The sequence below is a fragment of the Garra rufa genome, chromosome 2 (genome assembly GCF_049309525.1).
Source record: "Garra rufa chromosome 2, GarRuf1.0, whole genome shotgun sequence".
Classification (NCBI taxonomy): Eukaryota; Metazoa; Chordata; class Actinopteri; order Cypriniformes; family Cyprinidae; genus Garra; species Garra rufa.
In genome coordinates this window covers 48,602,745-48,621,639 of record NC_133362.1, presented here as the reverse complement: position 1 = coordinate 48,621,639, position 18,895 = coordinate 48,602,745, and the positions used below count along the sequence as shown (strand labels likewise).

The window sequence follows — 18,895 nt, the reverse complement described above, 5'->3', positions numbered from 1 at the left end:
TTATGTAATTAGTTACTTTTTTAGGGAGTAACTCAATATTGTAATGCATTACTAAAGTAACTTTCCCCAACACTGGTCGTGACATAACGGATGACTCACAGATACAACGACAAGACCTTGAAGACCTTGCCTAGCTGTATCAGCTATTTAATGAGGGCAGTTTTGGACTGTAATCACAGGCTTTTCTCTTTTCAGAGACCGTAAGAAGGTCAGTTTGCAGATGCGAATCATGTTACTGCATCATTTGATATCTTTCAAGATAAACATATTCCAATGATTCCAGAATCCAGAGCCACTAAATCTTACCACCTTATGAGCAATGAAACACAGCCGCAGTGCAGTTGAACAACCACTTTAATATCAGCGGGACGGGTTACATAAGTGGCATAACTGCAAGTCAAAACAATTGACGTATTTGATGGTTCTTAACGCCCAAGTAAAGAGGGAAACAGCAGTAAAAACATGAGTCCAACTGAGCCTCAGAGTCCACGATCAGTAATCAAAGGTCATTCTGGTGTTGCTTTTCTGAGCCCCTCCTCGATCTCTTCTGCCGCCAAAACTGTTATTACCTCTGGAGCCAAACGACCGTCCTCTTCCACCGCCTCGTCCATTGCCGCGCCCCCCGAATCCGCGTCCACCTCCACGCCCCCCGCCGCGGCCCCCGAATCCACGATCGCCGCCCTGATGCATGCTCTGCTCCATCTCGGGGAGCTCCGTGGCCACGCTCAGCTGCCAGCGACGGCTGTCCTTCCACTGGTCCTGCAGAGAGACAAAAACACACAGAGTCAGCAAACACCGCTCGGCCGTCAGAGGAGGACAAGCGTCTGTTGACAAGCCTCCGTTAGTGAAACCTGAGAGCACAGAGAGACTCTTCAACACATCAAAGTGGCTTGGGAAAGACGACGCTCGTAAGTCTCGGTTCAGCTGGACGTGTGTACAGACACGTCCCTCGAGCGTCGCTTTACAAACCACTCCAAACACACAAGCGCATCGGCATACCTGGATCTCTTTCACTTTGTCGACCGGGACGTCGAAACACACCCCCTGAGAGAAACAAAGACACAGGACACGTTAGAAATGATATTCTCCACCACTAAACTCTCACAAACAAAGAGAAGCAGATTCTCACTGTCATGATGTAGAACTACTGGACAGAATAATGGGATTTAAGTGAGAATTTGGGGCTAATGAAAATGCAATATAGTAATATCTGTGACCATGAAGCACAAACTAGTCATAAGTAGCATGGGTATATTTGCAGCAATAGCCAACAATACATTGTATAGGTCAAACTGATAGTTTTTTCTTTTAGGTCAAAAATCTTTAGAATATTAAGGTAAATTTCCTACTGCAAAAGTAAAAAGTAAAACTTAATTTTTGATTAGTAACATGCATTTCTAAGAACTTCATTTGGACAACTTTAAAGGTAACTTTTGCAATATTTGGATTTTTTTGCACCCTCAGATTCCAGATTTTCAAAGAATTGTCCTGACAAAGGTTTTTTTTTTTCAGCTTTCAGATGATGTTTAAATCTCAATATAAGAACCTAAATAAATAAAAGTGACCCTTATGACTGGTTTTGTGGTCCAGGATAGCTACAGGACAGCTAACTGATAAAACTGATAATAGATGATCAACAAAAAAATGCATAGCTTATTCAGGTCTGTGCACAAAGAAAACCTTTGTATATCATATAGAGACTGTGTCTATTCACACTTGAGTATTTTTGCATTCTTTGTAAATGTTTGAAATTGAAATGTAACTACTTCCACGTTAAATGCACCTTTACAATTGGCCATATTTTAACAATATCTCAATATATCAAATTTACTGCAATGGGATTACAATTATGAATAGATTACATTCATGAATGATTAAAAACAGGTTTTGTTGAGAGGAGTGTGTGTGTGTTTCTGACTACGTTATGCTTTTTTTTTTTGCTAATTCAGAATTGAATAAAAATGCACAATGTGCAATATAACCTACATTCATAAATTAGGATTCTTTTTTTATTTACACAATATTTGGAAGATGATTGGATGTTGAATAGCATTTTTTCATAACACACAAAACAAGATGTTAAACAAGATGTTAAAGGAGTGTTGTCCTGAATAAACAGCACTGAATGATGATTTCAGTAAAACGGAGACTCACCATCTTGCCCTTGAGGAAGGTCATCCGTTTGACTTGCTCGCCGATATCCTCCCCGAGCTGCTCTTTCAGTCCGCGCCAGGCGTAACCCATGCTGTGTATTTCTTGAGAGCAGTTTAATCTCATTGTGGTGAATCCCTGAGAAAACAAGAAAACAGTTCATAAAGGTTTGCTCAGTTTAACACAGACTCCCAGCACTGACTGAACTGTATTAACGGTACAAAAAAACAAAGAAATAGTTATGCTGTAATAGTTTTTGCCACATTAGCTGATCCTGTATGAAGTGGTTTGATCTTGTGTTATACATACAGCATCTGAGCTGATGAGAGATCTGTGCTCCAGACTGGTGGCTCCTGATATGTGAGCGAGAGCCGCCGCCAGCGCCTCCACCGCCCCGCGCTTCTCGATCATTTCACGGGCGGCCTCGTGGAAATAGGCCACCGCATCCCCCGGAACAGAGTCCAAAAACCTGCCGGCAGCAACGCATTTCACTTTAGCATTAAATCTGATATTTTTTTCATTACATGAATCTCCGTATGCACATCAGCGTGTGCATTTATATTTCTGAATGTCTCTGACCTCATGGCATCTTTGCTGGAAGACTGGATGATGTCGTTCGCTGTTGGGACCCCGATTCGTTTGAAGGTGATTCCCTGCAGCAGGTGAACACAACAAACATTAGCCAGGTGGACGGTTATTAACCAGCCTTCATCTGTTGGCCACTTGCTTGAGCAACTTAATATATAAATGCGTAAGTAAAAAGCACTGATTAATGTGTTGCTTATATTTATTGTGTTTAAAGGTGTCTATGAAAGATTACTGTATGCTGTTAAAAAAGAATCACAATGCAGAAAATGCATTTTCAATAATGTTTGGCTTTGAAATCAAAATAATAGATAAATGTGTTTGTGGAAATGAGCTATTGTGCATTAATTGCACGATTCTAAAAAAAAAAAAAAAAAAATGCTAACTAAAATGCACTGCATGATCAAACATTTAGGTGAGATAAATATATATTCTTAAATGTCTGAAATGCTATGTTCCATCCCTCAAATAAAAAAAAAAACTGATTAAATGATAAAAATCCAGATTGTAGTTTCACTATAAATAATTCAACATAATAAAAAAGGTGGCTTTAAAAAGATCGGTATCTGTGATCGGATCGGCAGACACTGCTTCCTGTCATCGGTAATCGGCCTCAAAAATCCTGATCGGGGCACCCCTACTACACATTTTAGAAAGGCTAATCTAATATCTGTCATATTAAAATAATAAAACAATACAATTAAACAAAAAAAAACCCCTGAAAACTTGGACAAGGTCTACTGAACAACACATGTTTGAATAGTTTGGTCAGTGTTTTTATAATTCAGCAAGCTGTCATGTCTGATTACGCATACAATCACATTTGATTGATTGTTAATACATATTTTCTAACAGTGGTGTGAACAGCAGGCATCTCACCGCTTTATGCTCCACAAACATGAGCTGGCTCTCCTCCCTCCGCTGGTAGAAACAAATGCAAACGCCTGTTCTTCCGGCTCTGCCAGTCCGTCCGGATCGGTGGATATACGATTCTACATCCTGCAGTAACAACACAAGTCTAAGCTTTAAAAAAGGATCTTAAACTATAGAGAAAAAAAAAAGGATCCTATCACAATAGGGACTCAAAGACACTAATGCAGAACGCATGGACAAAAACATTTCAAAGAACCAACCAACAGTCAGAATAAATAATTTGCAGTGCAACATTTTACCTGCAATAAATCATGTAATACGAATAATGTTTTAAATACAAATGAATATACAAATAAGAAATCTTGGGGGGGATGCATCATTTTAACCATACTAAACTACCAGTAGGTGGCAGTAAGTCACTTAATAAGGGTGTCATCGAGTTATTTTTATTTAGGACCTAAACCTGTAATAGAAATACACATTATATTACATGCATATATGTATTGTATATTATTATTTACCACAGCTTACCAAATGTATAAACTAAACAACTAGATGTTCATTAGGGATTGGGGAAAATCTGTGAATTAAGGAAAAGACCAAAAACAGTCCTGTGAGTGGTTGACGTACCTTCGGAGGAGAGCACTGAATGACCAGGTCCACCTCTGGGATGTCCAGACCGCGGGCCGCCACATTGGTGGCCACCAACACCTCAAACACGCCGTTTCTGAACCCCTTGAGCGTGGTCTCTCTCTGTTTCTGAACAATGTCTCCATGCAGCACCTGCGCGTTCTGTACCGCAACAAACGGAGACGAGACAGTTCAAAACACTGATGGTTAAAGGACAGATTTTGCAAGATGTAGATGTGTGAGGGCATACTAGAGCACCTGTTTGATGGATGTGCTCAAGGCCAGCTCAGAGGCCTCTTTCTTGGTCTCGGTGAAGACGATGGTCCGGCCGTGGCTGCCGCTGTACACCTGAATGACGTCACCGATGACGGACGCCCGCTGAGTCCAGGGACACGAGATCGCCAAGTGCTGTGCGCAAGAAAACAAACATGCCAGAGACAACTTAGATAAGCATATAGTGAATTTAATTCAAACTAAAATTGCTAAATGGTAATAACAGCAGTACTGAGGACAGAGGATACGCGTTATCCAATAATTACAATTAACAAAGTTGATGAGAAAAACTTTGTTCTGAAAGGTTTCTGCAGTGTTGAAGCAAAACATCAAAACACACCGACTTTCTTTACACAGATAAATGAAAGCAACTTCTTCCTAATTTTAACCACTAATTACTCTCCCACATATTACATAACTTCAGTTTTTAAAAACAGGTACTTGTTGGCATCTTGTCCAGACTGCTCTCTCTTATTGTATTAACATCTGCACAAACTCAACAGAATTCAGTTTCACAATTCATTAACAGACTAATTCTACATTGGTACTAATTTGTTTTTCTTCAGCACATTGGATGAAACCACGAATGAGAATGAGTTCATTTCAGTGAATGTAATGCAGATGTCAACTCATTAAGATGCCACCATGAGGAGGAAACACTCAACTGACTTTAAAAGACCTGGGCCCCTATGTATAAAACTTCTCAGAAATGCTCTTAAAGGGATGGTTCGGAGTAGAATTGACTTCATTGCTATGCACTCCGAAGCCCATGTAAATACCCCATCCGAAGTTTTTTTTTACCTTAGTCGAACATTTATGGAGATAGAGTTTTTCGAATTGCTTGTTACAGGAGTGAATGGTACATGTGATGTATCTCGTAAATTGCACCACTAAACGTGCAAGTAATCTTACCAAACTTGTACAGTAGTGTAAATAGGTTATGTACTCACAAAACGCTGCATCAGAACATTTGTAAGTCCACCATGAGTGTTTTAAAAACACGTTTTAGCCGATCCCTACTAGTCTCAAACTACAAATGGCGACACGTCGACGTCACTTCCCTGGTTTGAAAAAAGATACATCACATGTACCATTCACTCCTGTAACAAGCAATTCGAAAAACTCTATCTCCATAAATGTTCGACTAAGGTAAAAAAAAACTTCGGATGGGGTATTTACATGGGCTTCGGAGTGCATAGCAATGAAGTCAATTCTACTCCGATCCATCCCTTTAATAGTCTTAAACTTTGACTTAAATGTCAACAAAATCTTATTAAAAAGTAGGACTTTTCTAAGAGTAGGAGACTTTTATAAAGAAGCTAAAAAGCAACTTTTAGTGAGGTCGAAGCTGATTCCTAAGTGTGGGGACACTTCAGTTTTGGGAACTAAGGACTACAATGATATCAACTCAAAATGACCACCATTGACCTCTGAAACAGGCAAAGTGAGCCTGCTCACTGCAGCACAACATCAATCATTTGATGTAATTACAGTGAAATTATTTAAGACACTATTTCAGATTTCAATGCATTTCAAAAAAATACTTTTTTTTCTTTATAATTGTTTTTTTTGAACTATTTTCTATCGGTGTGTCTCCTCGTTTACAGTTGGAGCAATGATGTGAACATGAGTTCCATCATCAGCTCCAATAACTCCAAGAAAGCCTCATAAAAGTGGCTTGTTTTTACAGCATGGTTGGACAGTCAGTTGCAAAGTCAGTGAACTGTTATATAATGGTGGCCAAGAGAAAGAGAAAAAAAGAAATTTAAGCATATTGCATATTAGCTTGAAGTCAATTGTTTTATTTCTGATAATAATGCAATGAAACAGGCCAAATTGTGCCGTCATAATTTTAATTTCTTGGACTAACCCAATTTAGATTACAACACTCTACCACTGATATATTTCTATAGATCAGTGAACTCACCATTAGTTTCTTACTTGGTCAGTTACAAAATAAACTGCTTGACGATCACGTTTGTATCGTTTTATCAAATAAGTATCATATAACTCCAATATGTCATATGTTCATTGGAAAGTGTGCATCTCCTCCTCTTTGCTGCCATCTAGTTACTCACAACTAGGTTAGAAAACCTATTCAACTCTCTTAAACAATTTAGGAGCTGAGGAACCTTTATGAATCACTCTTATTCTTATGTCTAGGAATATAGTATAATTACATAATTCTTAGAATTTTAACACAGTGGGCCCTTCACAAAACATCCCAAGGATAAAAGTAGCTCATAACTTGTAGATTTAGGGGGGGGGGGGAATCTTACAAATAATGGCCATTTCAATTCTAAATGTAGGATTCCTAAATTTAAAATAATTAGAAGTATTTCACAAAAGTGTTTTAGCACTAAAACTAGCTCCTAAAGAGGTGTATACATGTTTTGTTACTCAAACCATGTGTTTTATTGGTTTTGATTTCAGAATTTCCTAGGGCTGCTTGATTATGGCAAAATCATAATCACAATCATGTAACACGATTATGAATGGGTCCAGAACTTTATATGATTGATTAATTTAAAGATGGCAATATAATAGAAAAAAAATAAGATGGAAGATTGGAAATTGAATGTAGTTAATTGAATGTAAAATAAAACAGCATGTTTGATTCTTACAGTGAAGACTATGCTTCGTTTCTTATAAAAACTACAAAAGTCCCTCTGTCAAGAGCAGCGAGTGATTTTGTCAGAGACGGCAGAAGAAATATTACCTGTGGCCACTTTGAGAGTTTCTATTCTCAACAATTTACGTTAATTTCAGACAAAACTCAAGAAGGTTTACTCGAATAATCACCAAATGCTGAATTTGGACATATTTGACTGTTTAGGTACGCATCTTAAGCTAAACGTTCACTTTACACCACATCAAATAAACATCAATAAATCAAGCACGTGCCATTTTTAAGTCAGGTTACATGATTTTACTGATTTCCTATATTTTTCCTACTTCAGACCTGACATTGTTTAATCGACCATTACTGACAGTTGGTCACATGATTGTTAACAGCCGTTTTGCTTGCACCTGACTAAAGCCCAGTTACATTTATTTCCTATGCAGGCACACGTGTGGCGTTACCTCGACTGTGGTGGCGGTTCTCTGGGTCTTTTTCCCGATCAGATCCACATGAATGCACTGAGGACGCATGTATTTCTTGGCCACATCATAAACCCAGGAAGGACACGTCGCTGAGAACAGCAGCGTCTGCGGTCTCTCCTCTGCATCTACAAGGGGAAAGTTAATGAATCCCGTTTAGAGACGCAAAATGACTTGTTGGACTGTTTCCATGACCATCACTGATTTAGTTTTTAATTTCTCATCAACCAAATGCAACGTGAACATCAGCATTGGACGCATGGACAGGACTGGATTACCTTTCTTGTAGGACACAGAGAGGATCTCCTCCACCTGATCTGCAAAGCCCATGTCCAGCATCTGGTCCACCTCGTCCAGCACCACGTGTTTGAGCTGAGACAGATCCAGCTGGCTGTTCTCCAGAAGGTCTTTCATTCGGCCGGGCGTTCCCACCAGTATGTCAATGCCGCTACGGATCATGTCGACTGATGCCACAACAAACCAAGCGTTAGCTCATTAAACAACTTTAGCTGAAGTTTTTGTTTATTTTTCCCCAAACAAAAACTACACATGATTTTCTGTCATTGATCATTCAGCTACGAATAAAGTCCTACTTTGTGGTCTGTATGAACTTCCTCCATAGAAGCATGTAACAGACAGTTTCCTGGTGATGTCTTTGAAGTCCTTGGCCACCTGAATGGCGAGTTCACGAGTCGGGGCCATAACCAACACCTGTGTGGACACACATTACACATCATTTCATATATTTAACCGAATTCGTTTCTCACAAAAAAACATTTAGATCTGAAGGCTTTTGCTAAAATGCATGAAAATTAGTTTTGTAGACAATTATAAACTGTACAAACATACATTTCCTTACAAAACACATTAAGATAGGTGTCTTTTACTACTATGTACTTATGTACAATGTCAAAAATCAAGAATATTGTTTGTTTAGTACGGTGTATTTATGCTGTAGTGTAGGGCTGCAACTAACGATTATTTTGATAATCGATTAGTTCGCCGACTAATTTTTCGATTAATCGATTAGTTGGTTTAAAAATGTCAATTATTTATTTATTTTTTAAACCATACTATTCCACATTCTGAATGCTATGAAAACACAGTGCTTAACAATTTACAACAATTCACCTTTCGTAATAGAGAGAAAAGACAAATATCTGAAGAAAAACACACTAACAAGCATAAAATACAGTGTTTCTGCTATTTATTCTGCCGTGTCGATGTTTAGTGTCCCGCCTATAGCAGCATCAGCGAGCGCAAGTGCCTTCAGCAGAGTTCCACGTTCAGATGCACGCAGTAAGATTAAACTGGCCGCAAAGCCCCAGCTAAAGTAATTACCATGAATGTGGCGGGGGAAAATTAAGGAGATATTCAAATTATTTATTAATAAACTAGTATTTTCTGAGTCAGTGTCGCAAAGATCTGCTCACTGGACGCGCTTTTAAATGCATCTTTATGGATTAGGCCTATATCTAATAAAAGAGTTTTGTTTTCGATTTGAATTATTTCGTTTTATAGTAGTGCAGTAATAATTTAAAGTATGTATTACTCTTACATTTATGAGCAAAAATGAAGTTTCACATGGCGCTTGCACCTTCATGTCCTGTAAAGCTTTCACTCTGCGCACAAACGATTAGATGTGCGCCTATAGGGCCTACACATTTATCCAAGTTAAACGATTAAACCAATATTGTGATATGCTTTCAGTTTTTTTATATATATATCTAAGGATTTTAATTTAAATCGTGATGATTTGAGAATGCTAAATTCATATGTCGGCCGCTGGGCGCTTCGTTACTTTAAAAAACAAAAAATTGAATAAAAAGTGTTCCAAATATATTTCTAAATTAACTTTATAAACTAAAGAAACGAAAATAAATGTAATTACCTTGTTATTAAAAACAGCAGCTGTGCAATGGGGAAGAGACAGACAGGTTCCAGTCGGACTCGGGCCAGTAGGCCTAATTCTGATCAGCTGTCGAGGTTGTTTTTTGCAACGAATGTTTGTTTAATAGCCTATTTAACTCTTATTTAGGCTACTTTCTTATTTAAATGTTTTATTTCGTTGATTTATTTTAGCGTTTTGTAGGTTGCTTCTTCAACGACGGAGTTGCTAAACACGCTTGTTTGTTAATAATGTTTGAGGCTCATTTCTTTATATATAAACACCGCACCACTGGCGGTGGTAAAAATCTGCCACCGTCACAGCCCTGGCCTATAGTTCCTACCCTTCATAAATACGTGCACTACAAGTTGTATTTAAATCTAAATTTAACATTCAACGGCTGACATGAATGTTTTTGCGCTGACTCAGTATTAAGTGTCTCCCTGTCTGTGTTCTGTGTTTCGGCTGTCTGACGCTCATTCAGTAAAGATTTAAACTTAACACAGACTGCCAGGATGGACTTTTATGCATAAATGGAAATGCTTGTGTGAATTTGTGACATTTACAGATAAGGATATGACCGTAAACTAAAAGTTTTCATACGAGCATGCGAACGGATCTGTCAAAGCGCCTCACAGGTCAAGGCATTACGCTGTCAGCTTGAAAATAGAGATAGTTTAAAATAAAGAATTCTCATGTTTTGGGCAGCTCAGATCACGTATCTCTCCTGCAGCATCTCAGTCCGTTTCCTCCACTCTTCTTAGATGCATTATGTCTATAGACATGCGTCATTCAGTGCTGTAATTTGACGTGATCATCTGAAGTGCACGTGCACTGTGGGCGGACCCGACTAATCGATAATGAGAATCGTTGTCGACGAATTTCATTATCGATAATAATCGATTTTATCGATTAGTTGTTGCAGCCCTACTGTAGTGCAAAACATTTGTTCTGCTATTTTATCATTCATGGTTCCATCTAATATATTGTAAAGCCGTGCAGTCGTACAAACTGACGGAAAAGTGAGCATAGACTCATTTTAAAGATAACATCCTAATCTAATTGCTGATATAAAGTTTGTGGCCATTTTTTAGCACAGCAAATTAGTAATTGGAGCAGGAATGCGACAAATGTTTGTTTTTTGTTTCCATTGTTGTGATACTTCTGAACATAGTTCTCTGTAATGTGTTAGATCCATTAAATAAACTACATAATCACATTTTGGGGAATTTTTTCTCTAAGCCTGAGGCTTTTGTTGTGAAACGGCTTTTACACTTGACAAAAGTAGAAGTTTTTTTTTTTTTATTAAAAACAAACAAGCAAGCCCTGCCCAGATTTAAAAAGTAACGCAAAAGTAATTTCCATAAAAAGTAACTAAGTTATGTAGTTACTTTTTTAGGGAGTAACTCAATATTGTAAGGCATTACTTTCCCAAAGTAACTTTCCCCAAAACGGATTACCAGTAACAGCAGGCAGCACATGACGGTGTTACCTTTGGGGCTCTGCCTCTCTTCAAATCAGCCCCTTCTGACTGCAGCTTCTCCACTAGAGGAATAGCAAACGAGAAGGTCTTTCCTGTGCCGGTTCTGGCCTGACCAATGACATCCTTCCCATCATACACCGGGTTAAAGGTCTTTACTTGAATGTCAAAAAGATGCGTAACACCGCGGGCTGAAAGAAAAAAAATATATTTTACATAAAAATCACATTATATTTCAGAAAAGTCCCCTGCAGTAGTGGTGTGCTGCTATTCATCAGCTTGTGTGCCCAGCATTATTACCCTGCAGCAGTTTGATGGTGTTCTGGGAGATCCTGAAGTTGGAAAAGGCTCCTTCTTTCTGCTCTTGTGTTTCCTAAAGAAAAATATTCCAATCATCAGAAATCACCAGACCAGCACAATGACCAGAAGCAGAGGAATAAAGCGTTAGACGTGTACGCACCTTCTCCCGGTCGCTGTCTGAGTCCTCGCTGTCCTCGCTGGAGGGTGCTGGTGTGTCTACTACAGCTGGCATGCATGTTTCACCAGTCTCTCCGTTGCCAATCACATTCTCCACAACTGTTTTTTTCTTCTTTTTCACCTGTAAGTCCGTTGTCTTCTCAGCCTTCCTCTTCTTAGGAGTCGGTGAATCACACTCAGCCTCTGCCGTTTGCTTGTCTTTTTTTTTCTTTTTCTGGAGAAAAACAATAGACAAAAATGGCAGTGGTCTTTTACTTTGATCATGGCCGAGCAAAATAATGTTAAACAGTTCACCTCTACTGGCCAAACAACAACCCAGTTAGAACTACAGCTGTGCAATTAATTGAAATTTGGTTTTCGATTTCTGCTTCAAACGATCATGAAAATGAAATGCGCTCCATTCTATGGAGGCAGATTAGACTCATTAATAATTCACGCAAAAGACACGATGCACACATGCCGTGCCCCAATTCACGTGCACCAAAAAAAAAAAAAAAAAAAAAAGTATATATATATATATATATATTCACAAAAATCAACTTGCGTGCAAAAAAATAAGAATATAAATTCATAAAATACGTTTCACAAATTGCAAAACACAAATCACAGATTTACAACTGTGTACAACATTTGTGAATGTTTAAAAATCACAAGTGTATCACGGACTGTGAGTGTGTGAATAGCCTTTTTTTGCGTGTGTGTTTTTGAGACTTTCCTGGCAGCGAACTCCTCCCACGCAGGTCACTCGTACACTTCAGCCAATAAGATCGACCAATCATAACCCGCTGTGGGCGTGCCTACCTTACGTTACGTCATCAGCGCGAGTCCATAGTTCCAGAATCCAGATACGATTCAGCTGTTGATCGTCTCATTTAAGGTACCTAGCCTAGTAAAGGTGTATTGTTTTATTTTGCATGCTTAATAACTAAAGGTAAAGTCGGTCGTTTAGACACTCGTTAACGTGACCAGTGTAAGCCAGCGGCTGCTTTGAAAACAGAAAGTGTTGCCAAAGATGCTGTCTTGTGTTAGCCACAATGTCCTGTATATTGGCCAAAATGAAGAAAGACTTCTGTTCATTGCCATGTTTTTGTTTAACAACGCTGGGTCTAGCTCCCACTTAGCACTGACCCTGCCTTTATTATTATAGCTTTATGTAATGATGAATAGACCTCACGAGAACTCAGTGTATGAATAACGGTGTGTTTGGATGGATGCAGTGTTTAACTAAAACACACTAATCATTTTCCTTGCCTTTTTCAGGATTTAACACTTTGGAACAACATCTGGATGACAGATACAGACCTCTTCATTCACATTAAACTTTATCTCTTTTATGCACTTTACCTTTATGCATTATTTTTATGTAATCAACATTCATTTACTTTTTTAAAATATTATATTATTGTGATTAACCATGTTTAATTTTATGTTGAGCAGTGATGTAAATATCTTTGAGCTTACAATACACAAGATGATGTTGGTTAGCAGCAATTGTATTTGCTTCAGTATTAGCAGTTGTGGGATTTGCTGGTCAGCCAGACAGACAGACTGACCATAAAAAGGAATGCACCAAAGATTATTCAGTAAACCTCATTCAAGTTCCGACTTGTTTTAATTCTGACATAAAACCAGAACATTTACCAATGCATAACAAAGCTTTATGCCTTAACAAATACAAAGACATAGGGTACCATTCTAAAAGAAATGTAGTAATAATGCATGACTTAAATCAGTTGAAACTGTCAAAATGGATGGGTTGCAGCATGACTGTTTTGAAAGAGTTACAGTTCCAAATGAAACTTCTAGATTCACATCACCTCATAATTTGTGGCAGAGGTTGAATCAGGAGCAGCTAGTTGTACATCATAAGCCTCACAATTCTGAAATAAATCGTATCTGCAGGCTGCAGCGTAAACAACTTAAATGAAATGTACATGGTTTGCAATGTGTGTTTATTACATCGTCATCTGCTGAATGCGTGCCATCGTAGGATAGGATTTGAGACACAAGACAAGTTTTGCTCTGACAGCTCTTTCCTGTTGTCAATAAAAAACAAAACCACAAGAGACTGCTTGAAAAATATCCAAATAGATCATTTTCATTTTCTATTTATTTACATTTCCAATCTGTAAAAACCTTATTTTATGCTATACATTGAGTTTATAATTGTAATATCTTAATGCGGTATGGTATCCACGTAAATGATTCTTTATTAAATAAACAATCGATAAATATTAAAACATAATACACTCTGAGCAGCTGCTGGCTTACACTGGTCACGTTAACGAGTGTCTAAACGACCGATTTTTAAGTAAGCATGCAGTATAAAACAAAATGAGACGATCAACAGCTGAATCGTATCTGGGTTCTGGAACTATGGACTCGCGCTGATGACGTAACGTAAGGTAGGCACGCCCACAGCGGGTCATGATTGGTCGATCGACAGGCTCAAATCTGATTGGCTGAAGTGTACGAGTGACCCACGTGGGAGGAGTTCGCTGCCAGGAAAGTCTCAAAAACACACACGCAAAAAAGGCTATTCACACACTCATGGGTGATACACTAGTGATTTTTAAACATTCAAAAATGTTGTACACAGTTGTAAATCTGTGAATTGTGTTTTGCAATTTGTGAAACGTATTTTATGAATTTATATTCTTATTTTTTGCACATGAATTGGTTTTTGTGATTTTTTTTTTTCGTGCACGTGAATTGGGGCACGCATGTGTGCATCGTGTCTTTTCCGTGAATTATTGATGAGTCTAATCTGCCTCCATACATTCCGCCCCTTTCCAGCAGTGCGCTTTCGCTCCTCTAAAAAAGCCTAATTTCATGTGCAAATCAGCAAAATCATGTAACGTGACTTTCATAAAACGGGACGTGCTTGATTAATGTTTCTTTGATGTTGTGTTTTTAATAGCGCGTAAGAAAACTAGCGTTGTTTTGTGTTTGTGCTCAGAGACGGAGCAGAACACAGACATGTAAAGTTATCTTTTATCTCAAGGTGCACCTAAACACACAAATAAATGCAAAAATATTTCAAAATGAGGCGCTTGGTGATATTCATTTAAACCCTTGTCAGTTACGTCTTAAATGATCATAAACAGTTGAGAATGAAAACATGTGCGTAACAGTATAATGGATCCGTGTGGCACTTAAAACAGCAACAGATATTCCTTCTGCCATCTCTGTGCTTATTAAAACGTAAAAATACAAAGAGAAAATTCACTCACTGCTCTTGAATGAAGGACTTTTGTAGTTTTAATAAGAAACAATGCATGTTTAACTATTACAGTGAAGATGCCGTTTTATTTTACATTCAAATAATTACATTCAATTTCTGTAGTATTGTTAGACTTCTTATACTTGCATAAAAGTATTCAGTATTTTATTATTTCTATTTTTTAAAAAGCACTGTTTTTTTTTTTATTTGTATTTTTTTCTGCAGTATTGCCATCTTTAAATTAATCACTAATGTAAAGTTTTGGACCCAGTCATAATTGTGTTAAATAATCGTGATTACAATACTGACCAAAATAATCGTGATTATGATTTTTACCAAAATCGAGCAGCCCTAGTTTGAACATTTACTCTTCTCCGCTTTCACAACTTTACAAGAGCAGAAAAATGTTGATGTATTCAAAGCAGTGTGAAGACAGAAGTCTCTCCTCAGCAGCTGTGTTGAAAACTGTGTTGGGCTAGTTACTCGAAGAATGTAATAAAAATACTCATTACTAGTTACTCCTTTTAAAAGTAATATTGTTACTATACTTATTACTTTCTGGCAACAGTAATTAGTTACACTACTAGTTACACAGAAGTTGTAACTGTGTATCTTCCACATACAATTCATCTAGAATGTTACTAACATAGACTGTAAAAAATATGGACGTAGTATCCGTGACGTCACCCGTAGGATTCTGAAGCGCTAATTTGAAGCTCATAGTGGGCGGGATTCGGCCACGCCATCTTGGAATCGCGTCATCGCGCGTCACTCCCGGATAATCAAAAATGGGCAAAAAGGCGGGATGTGGGTGGAGCTGGTTGCTGAAACCACGCCCGCCTAGAGCGACAGTGGTGACAGCAGCAGCAATCCCCCTGTCACTCAAGTGGCCACGCCCTTAATTATGCTGAACTTTAAGGCTTAATATAACTTAAACCGATGAGTTATAAAAAAATTCACCCCCCTCACAGGTGACATGAAGGGCAAAACTAGCTATATAGACCAAAACCATTTTTTGAACCAGGCTGTAAACATACTTTTTTATGCTGTAAAGTTGGGCATTTTAACATGGAGTGTCAATGGGATTGACTCCCTTTTGCAGCCAGCCTCAAGCGGCCAGTCGATGAATTGCAGTTTCAGTCACTTCCGTGTTGGTTTCACGAGGGAGACCGGAAGGTTGCCCCTTGGTTACTAACAACATATTTCTGCCTCATCATTTGACCAAAACCCACATTGGATCTCAGTCAGAAGTTATTACAAACACTCAACAGTGACTGACAGTGACATTCAAGTAGAAGTGGTGTATTAGCCCCATCAATTGTTATCTGTAGCTTGAAGCGAATTGTAATTTCTCCGTTGTAAATTCACCCAAATACGATCATATTTCATTATGTATTTAATCAAATCACTTACGTTTGTAATAAATGGTTTAATTTTCCAAAAAGACTAGAGTCCCTCTGACCTTTTTAAGTGTATTTATTTTATCTATTGGGTCACCAAAATCTATTTTTAAAAGCTTTTTGTATTAATTGAAATGTCTCCTTTAACAAGGTTTAAAAACATGACACACATTTTCTCTTTATATTAGAAATTATCTTTTTTTTTTTCAGTTGACACCATATATTGTGTGCCCCTCATTGCCTTCTATATAAGTGTACTTGAAATATGAATAATACAATTAATAAAAGGCCCATACATTTTCCATTCTCATAAGTATCTATTTGTGCTTTTTTGCTGGTAATGTAAATTCATGATTATTCATTAAAAACATATCATTTAGTTCCACACCTCAGTAACCCCTCAACCCCGTTACACAAAATCACTCTCCCCCCATAAAAATAATGAACTGATCCTTACGTGACATCATTAACAGGAAGTGACACAATATAAGTCTCCTGAACAACATTGTGATCAGACACAGGCACTTTTATAACTATAACTTATTAATATTGTGACATTGTGGTTGTCAAGCTTAACGACTCAACCCTGTTACATCAAATAAAGATAGAAAACTATTACTTGTGAAAATGATCTTTGATTTTTTTTAAATATACATGATTTCTTAATATCATGCATGCCATGTGCTCTCCTGTTATTCTCTACATTTAGAGCAAAAACAAAAATCACAACCCTGTCACACTCAACCCTGTTACTTATTTAATCATAACAGTTGTGGGATGAAGTTCTCCAGTAATTGAAATGAATTAATATATTTGATCAAGAGTCTTATATTACATGCATATGTTGAATGTAGTAATGTCCATGTTAAACCTGTGTGTCTGTTCTGCCTAATGTTGAGTAATTCAGTTGCAATTTATATCTGTTGTCTGTGTTGGTTACATTATGAAATACAGAGAAAATTTCGAGATAATCTTAGTGAATTTGAGTAAAAAAAAAAAAAACGATTTATATGTTAAGATGTATTTCTCTTCAACCCCGTTACCCTAGTCTCAACCCTGTCACACCTACATTTTTATTATTTGTTACATTAATGAAAAAGTAATTTCATGTTTGTTGAACTCAAGTCTGAAATGTTCAGAGCAATCATAAGAATACTGATTTTAGTTTAAATTCTGATGTTAAGCCACTTCTTTGGTCAAAAATGATGAGGTTGCGGTCACAAAAAGTTCCATTTCAGAACTTAATACAGCAAAAGTGTAAGATATTATTTAACTTTTATATTTGCAAACACTGAATTAGTGTGAGGGACATCTGAATAATAGGAAAATGTTGATTTCAATACAAATATATTTTATAATCATATTCAGAGAATGTCCATAACGGGGTTGAAGACTAATAGCGCCTGTATCTTAAAATAATGACCAATAATAATAAGGGATTTGATGCCTGAGGTGGGAAAATGTGTTTTTCTGTAAGTTAAAAATCCTATTAGACCAATAGCATCACGTTCAAAAATGACAAACGAGTTTCCATATTTGTCCTATTTAAAACTGGACTCTTCTGCAGTTATATTGTGTACTAAGACCGGTGGAAAATGTAAAGCTGTGATTTTCTAGGCCCATAAGATAAGATATGCTATTGGTCTCTTAGGATTCAATGATCTATGCTAAGCTATGCTAAAAGTGATATCGCCAGAACAGTCCTTTAAAAATGTCATTAATGTTGTGGTGTGTTCAGAAGAGTAATACATTTTGGTAAAAGTCGTGAAAATGACGGGGAAAAAAATGTGTAATTATTTGATTATTTTAAATCAGCGGGGTTGAGGCATCAAGCTGTTTTATGGATGGTAACTGTAATATTATTACTGAAATCTTATTAGTAATTAGTTACTGCTAAATAAATAAATAAATATAAATTAAAAATAAGTTACTAGTAACTAGTTACTGCCCAACACTGATTACAAACCTAGTTTACTAGTTTTTGTGATGACATATGGTAATATAATAAAAGCTACAGCGTTATAAATACATACATTTATACTAAAATATTAATTGTACGATGATTACATGTTAGTGGGTTCTTATTTGATGCTTTTTGAGTCGCTTCCCAATCGTGGCAGACATCAATAGTATGTTTTGAACTAACGCAAAGCAAAACACACGTGCTGTTGGTGTTCAAACTGATCACACGTGACCGCAGATGTACGTCACACATATTTCGACTCCACGTGAGCACATGTACAGTGAAGAAAGAAAGAAAGAAAGAAAGAAAGAAAGAAAAAAACAAGACATATTCACTGTCTGAATCCGGATTAGAATAGGGCAGAAACAGTATCAGCCCCTTACTGCTCTTAATTCCGAACTAACGGAGGTTTGTGAGTGTGGTGATGTGCGTGAACGGACGGTAACCGTGTGTTCGTGTGATCAGAGTCAGTCAGAGCCGTGTGAAGTTCACTAATGAAGCTCATCTCACCTTCAGCATCTTCAGGAGATGGTCCACGTCTTCCATGGGTATGTTGTCTTCGGCTTCGGACATGATCTTAGATGGCATTATAGATGTTGTGGAGCAGATGGACATGTGCGACCGTACTGAGATCGCACCGGAGGAAAAGAAAGAACCAGAAGCAGAATGCCTAGAAAGCTAGCGCTCTTTCGCTCTAGAGAAACTCTGGCGTGCAGTGGGCGGAGCTAACATTCACAACATGCGACAATTAAGAGAAACTCATTAAATGTTCATGTAACAAAAAGAGATGGATTAGCTGCTGATCAAAATAGCGTAAATTAAAGGCGCAAACGACTGTGAGGATCATTAA

At 37.6% G+C, this 18,895-nt stretch overlaps 1 protein-coding gene across 1 annotated transcript; it reads right to left on the bottom strand.

Annotated features, from left to right (window-relative positions):
• Positions 1-336: 336 nt before the first annotated feature.
• Positions 337-18,691, bottom strand: ddx21 (DEAD (Asp-Glu-Ala-Asp) box helicase 21). Its single transcript, XM_073835257.1, has 15 exons — positions 18,556-18,691; positions 11,443-11,673; positions 11,283-11,355; positions 10,995-11,173; positions 8,208-8,325; positions 7,893-8,078; positions 7,597-7,742; positions 4,498-4,647; positions 4,240-4,401; positions 3,616-3,735; positions 2,731-2,804; positions 2,461-2,620; positions 2,155-2,289; positions 1,000-1,044; positions 337-759 (listed from the first exon to the last, which is right to left on the bottom strand). Exons 1-15 carry the CDS (start codon positions 18,658-18,660, stop codon positions 493-495), a joined length of 2,151 nt encoding a protein of 716 aa, XP_073691358.1. The 5' UTR covers positions 18,661-18,691; the 3' UTR covers positions 337-492.
• Positions 18,692-18,895: the final 204 nt, after the last annotated feature.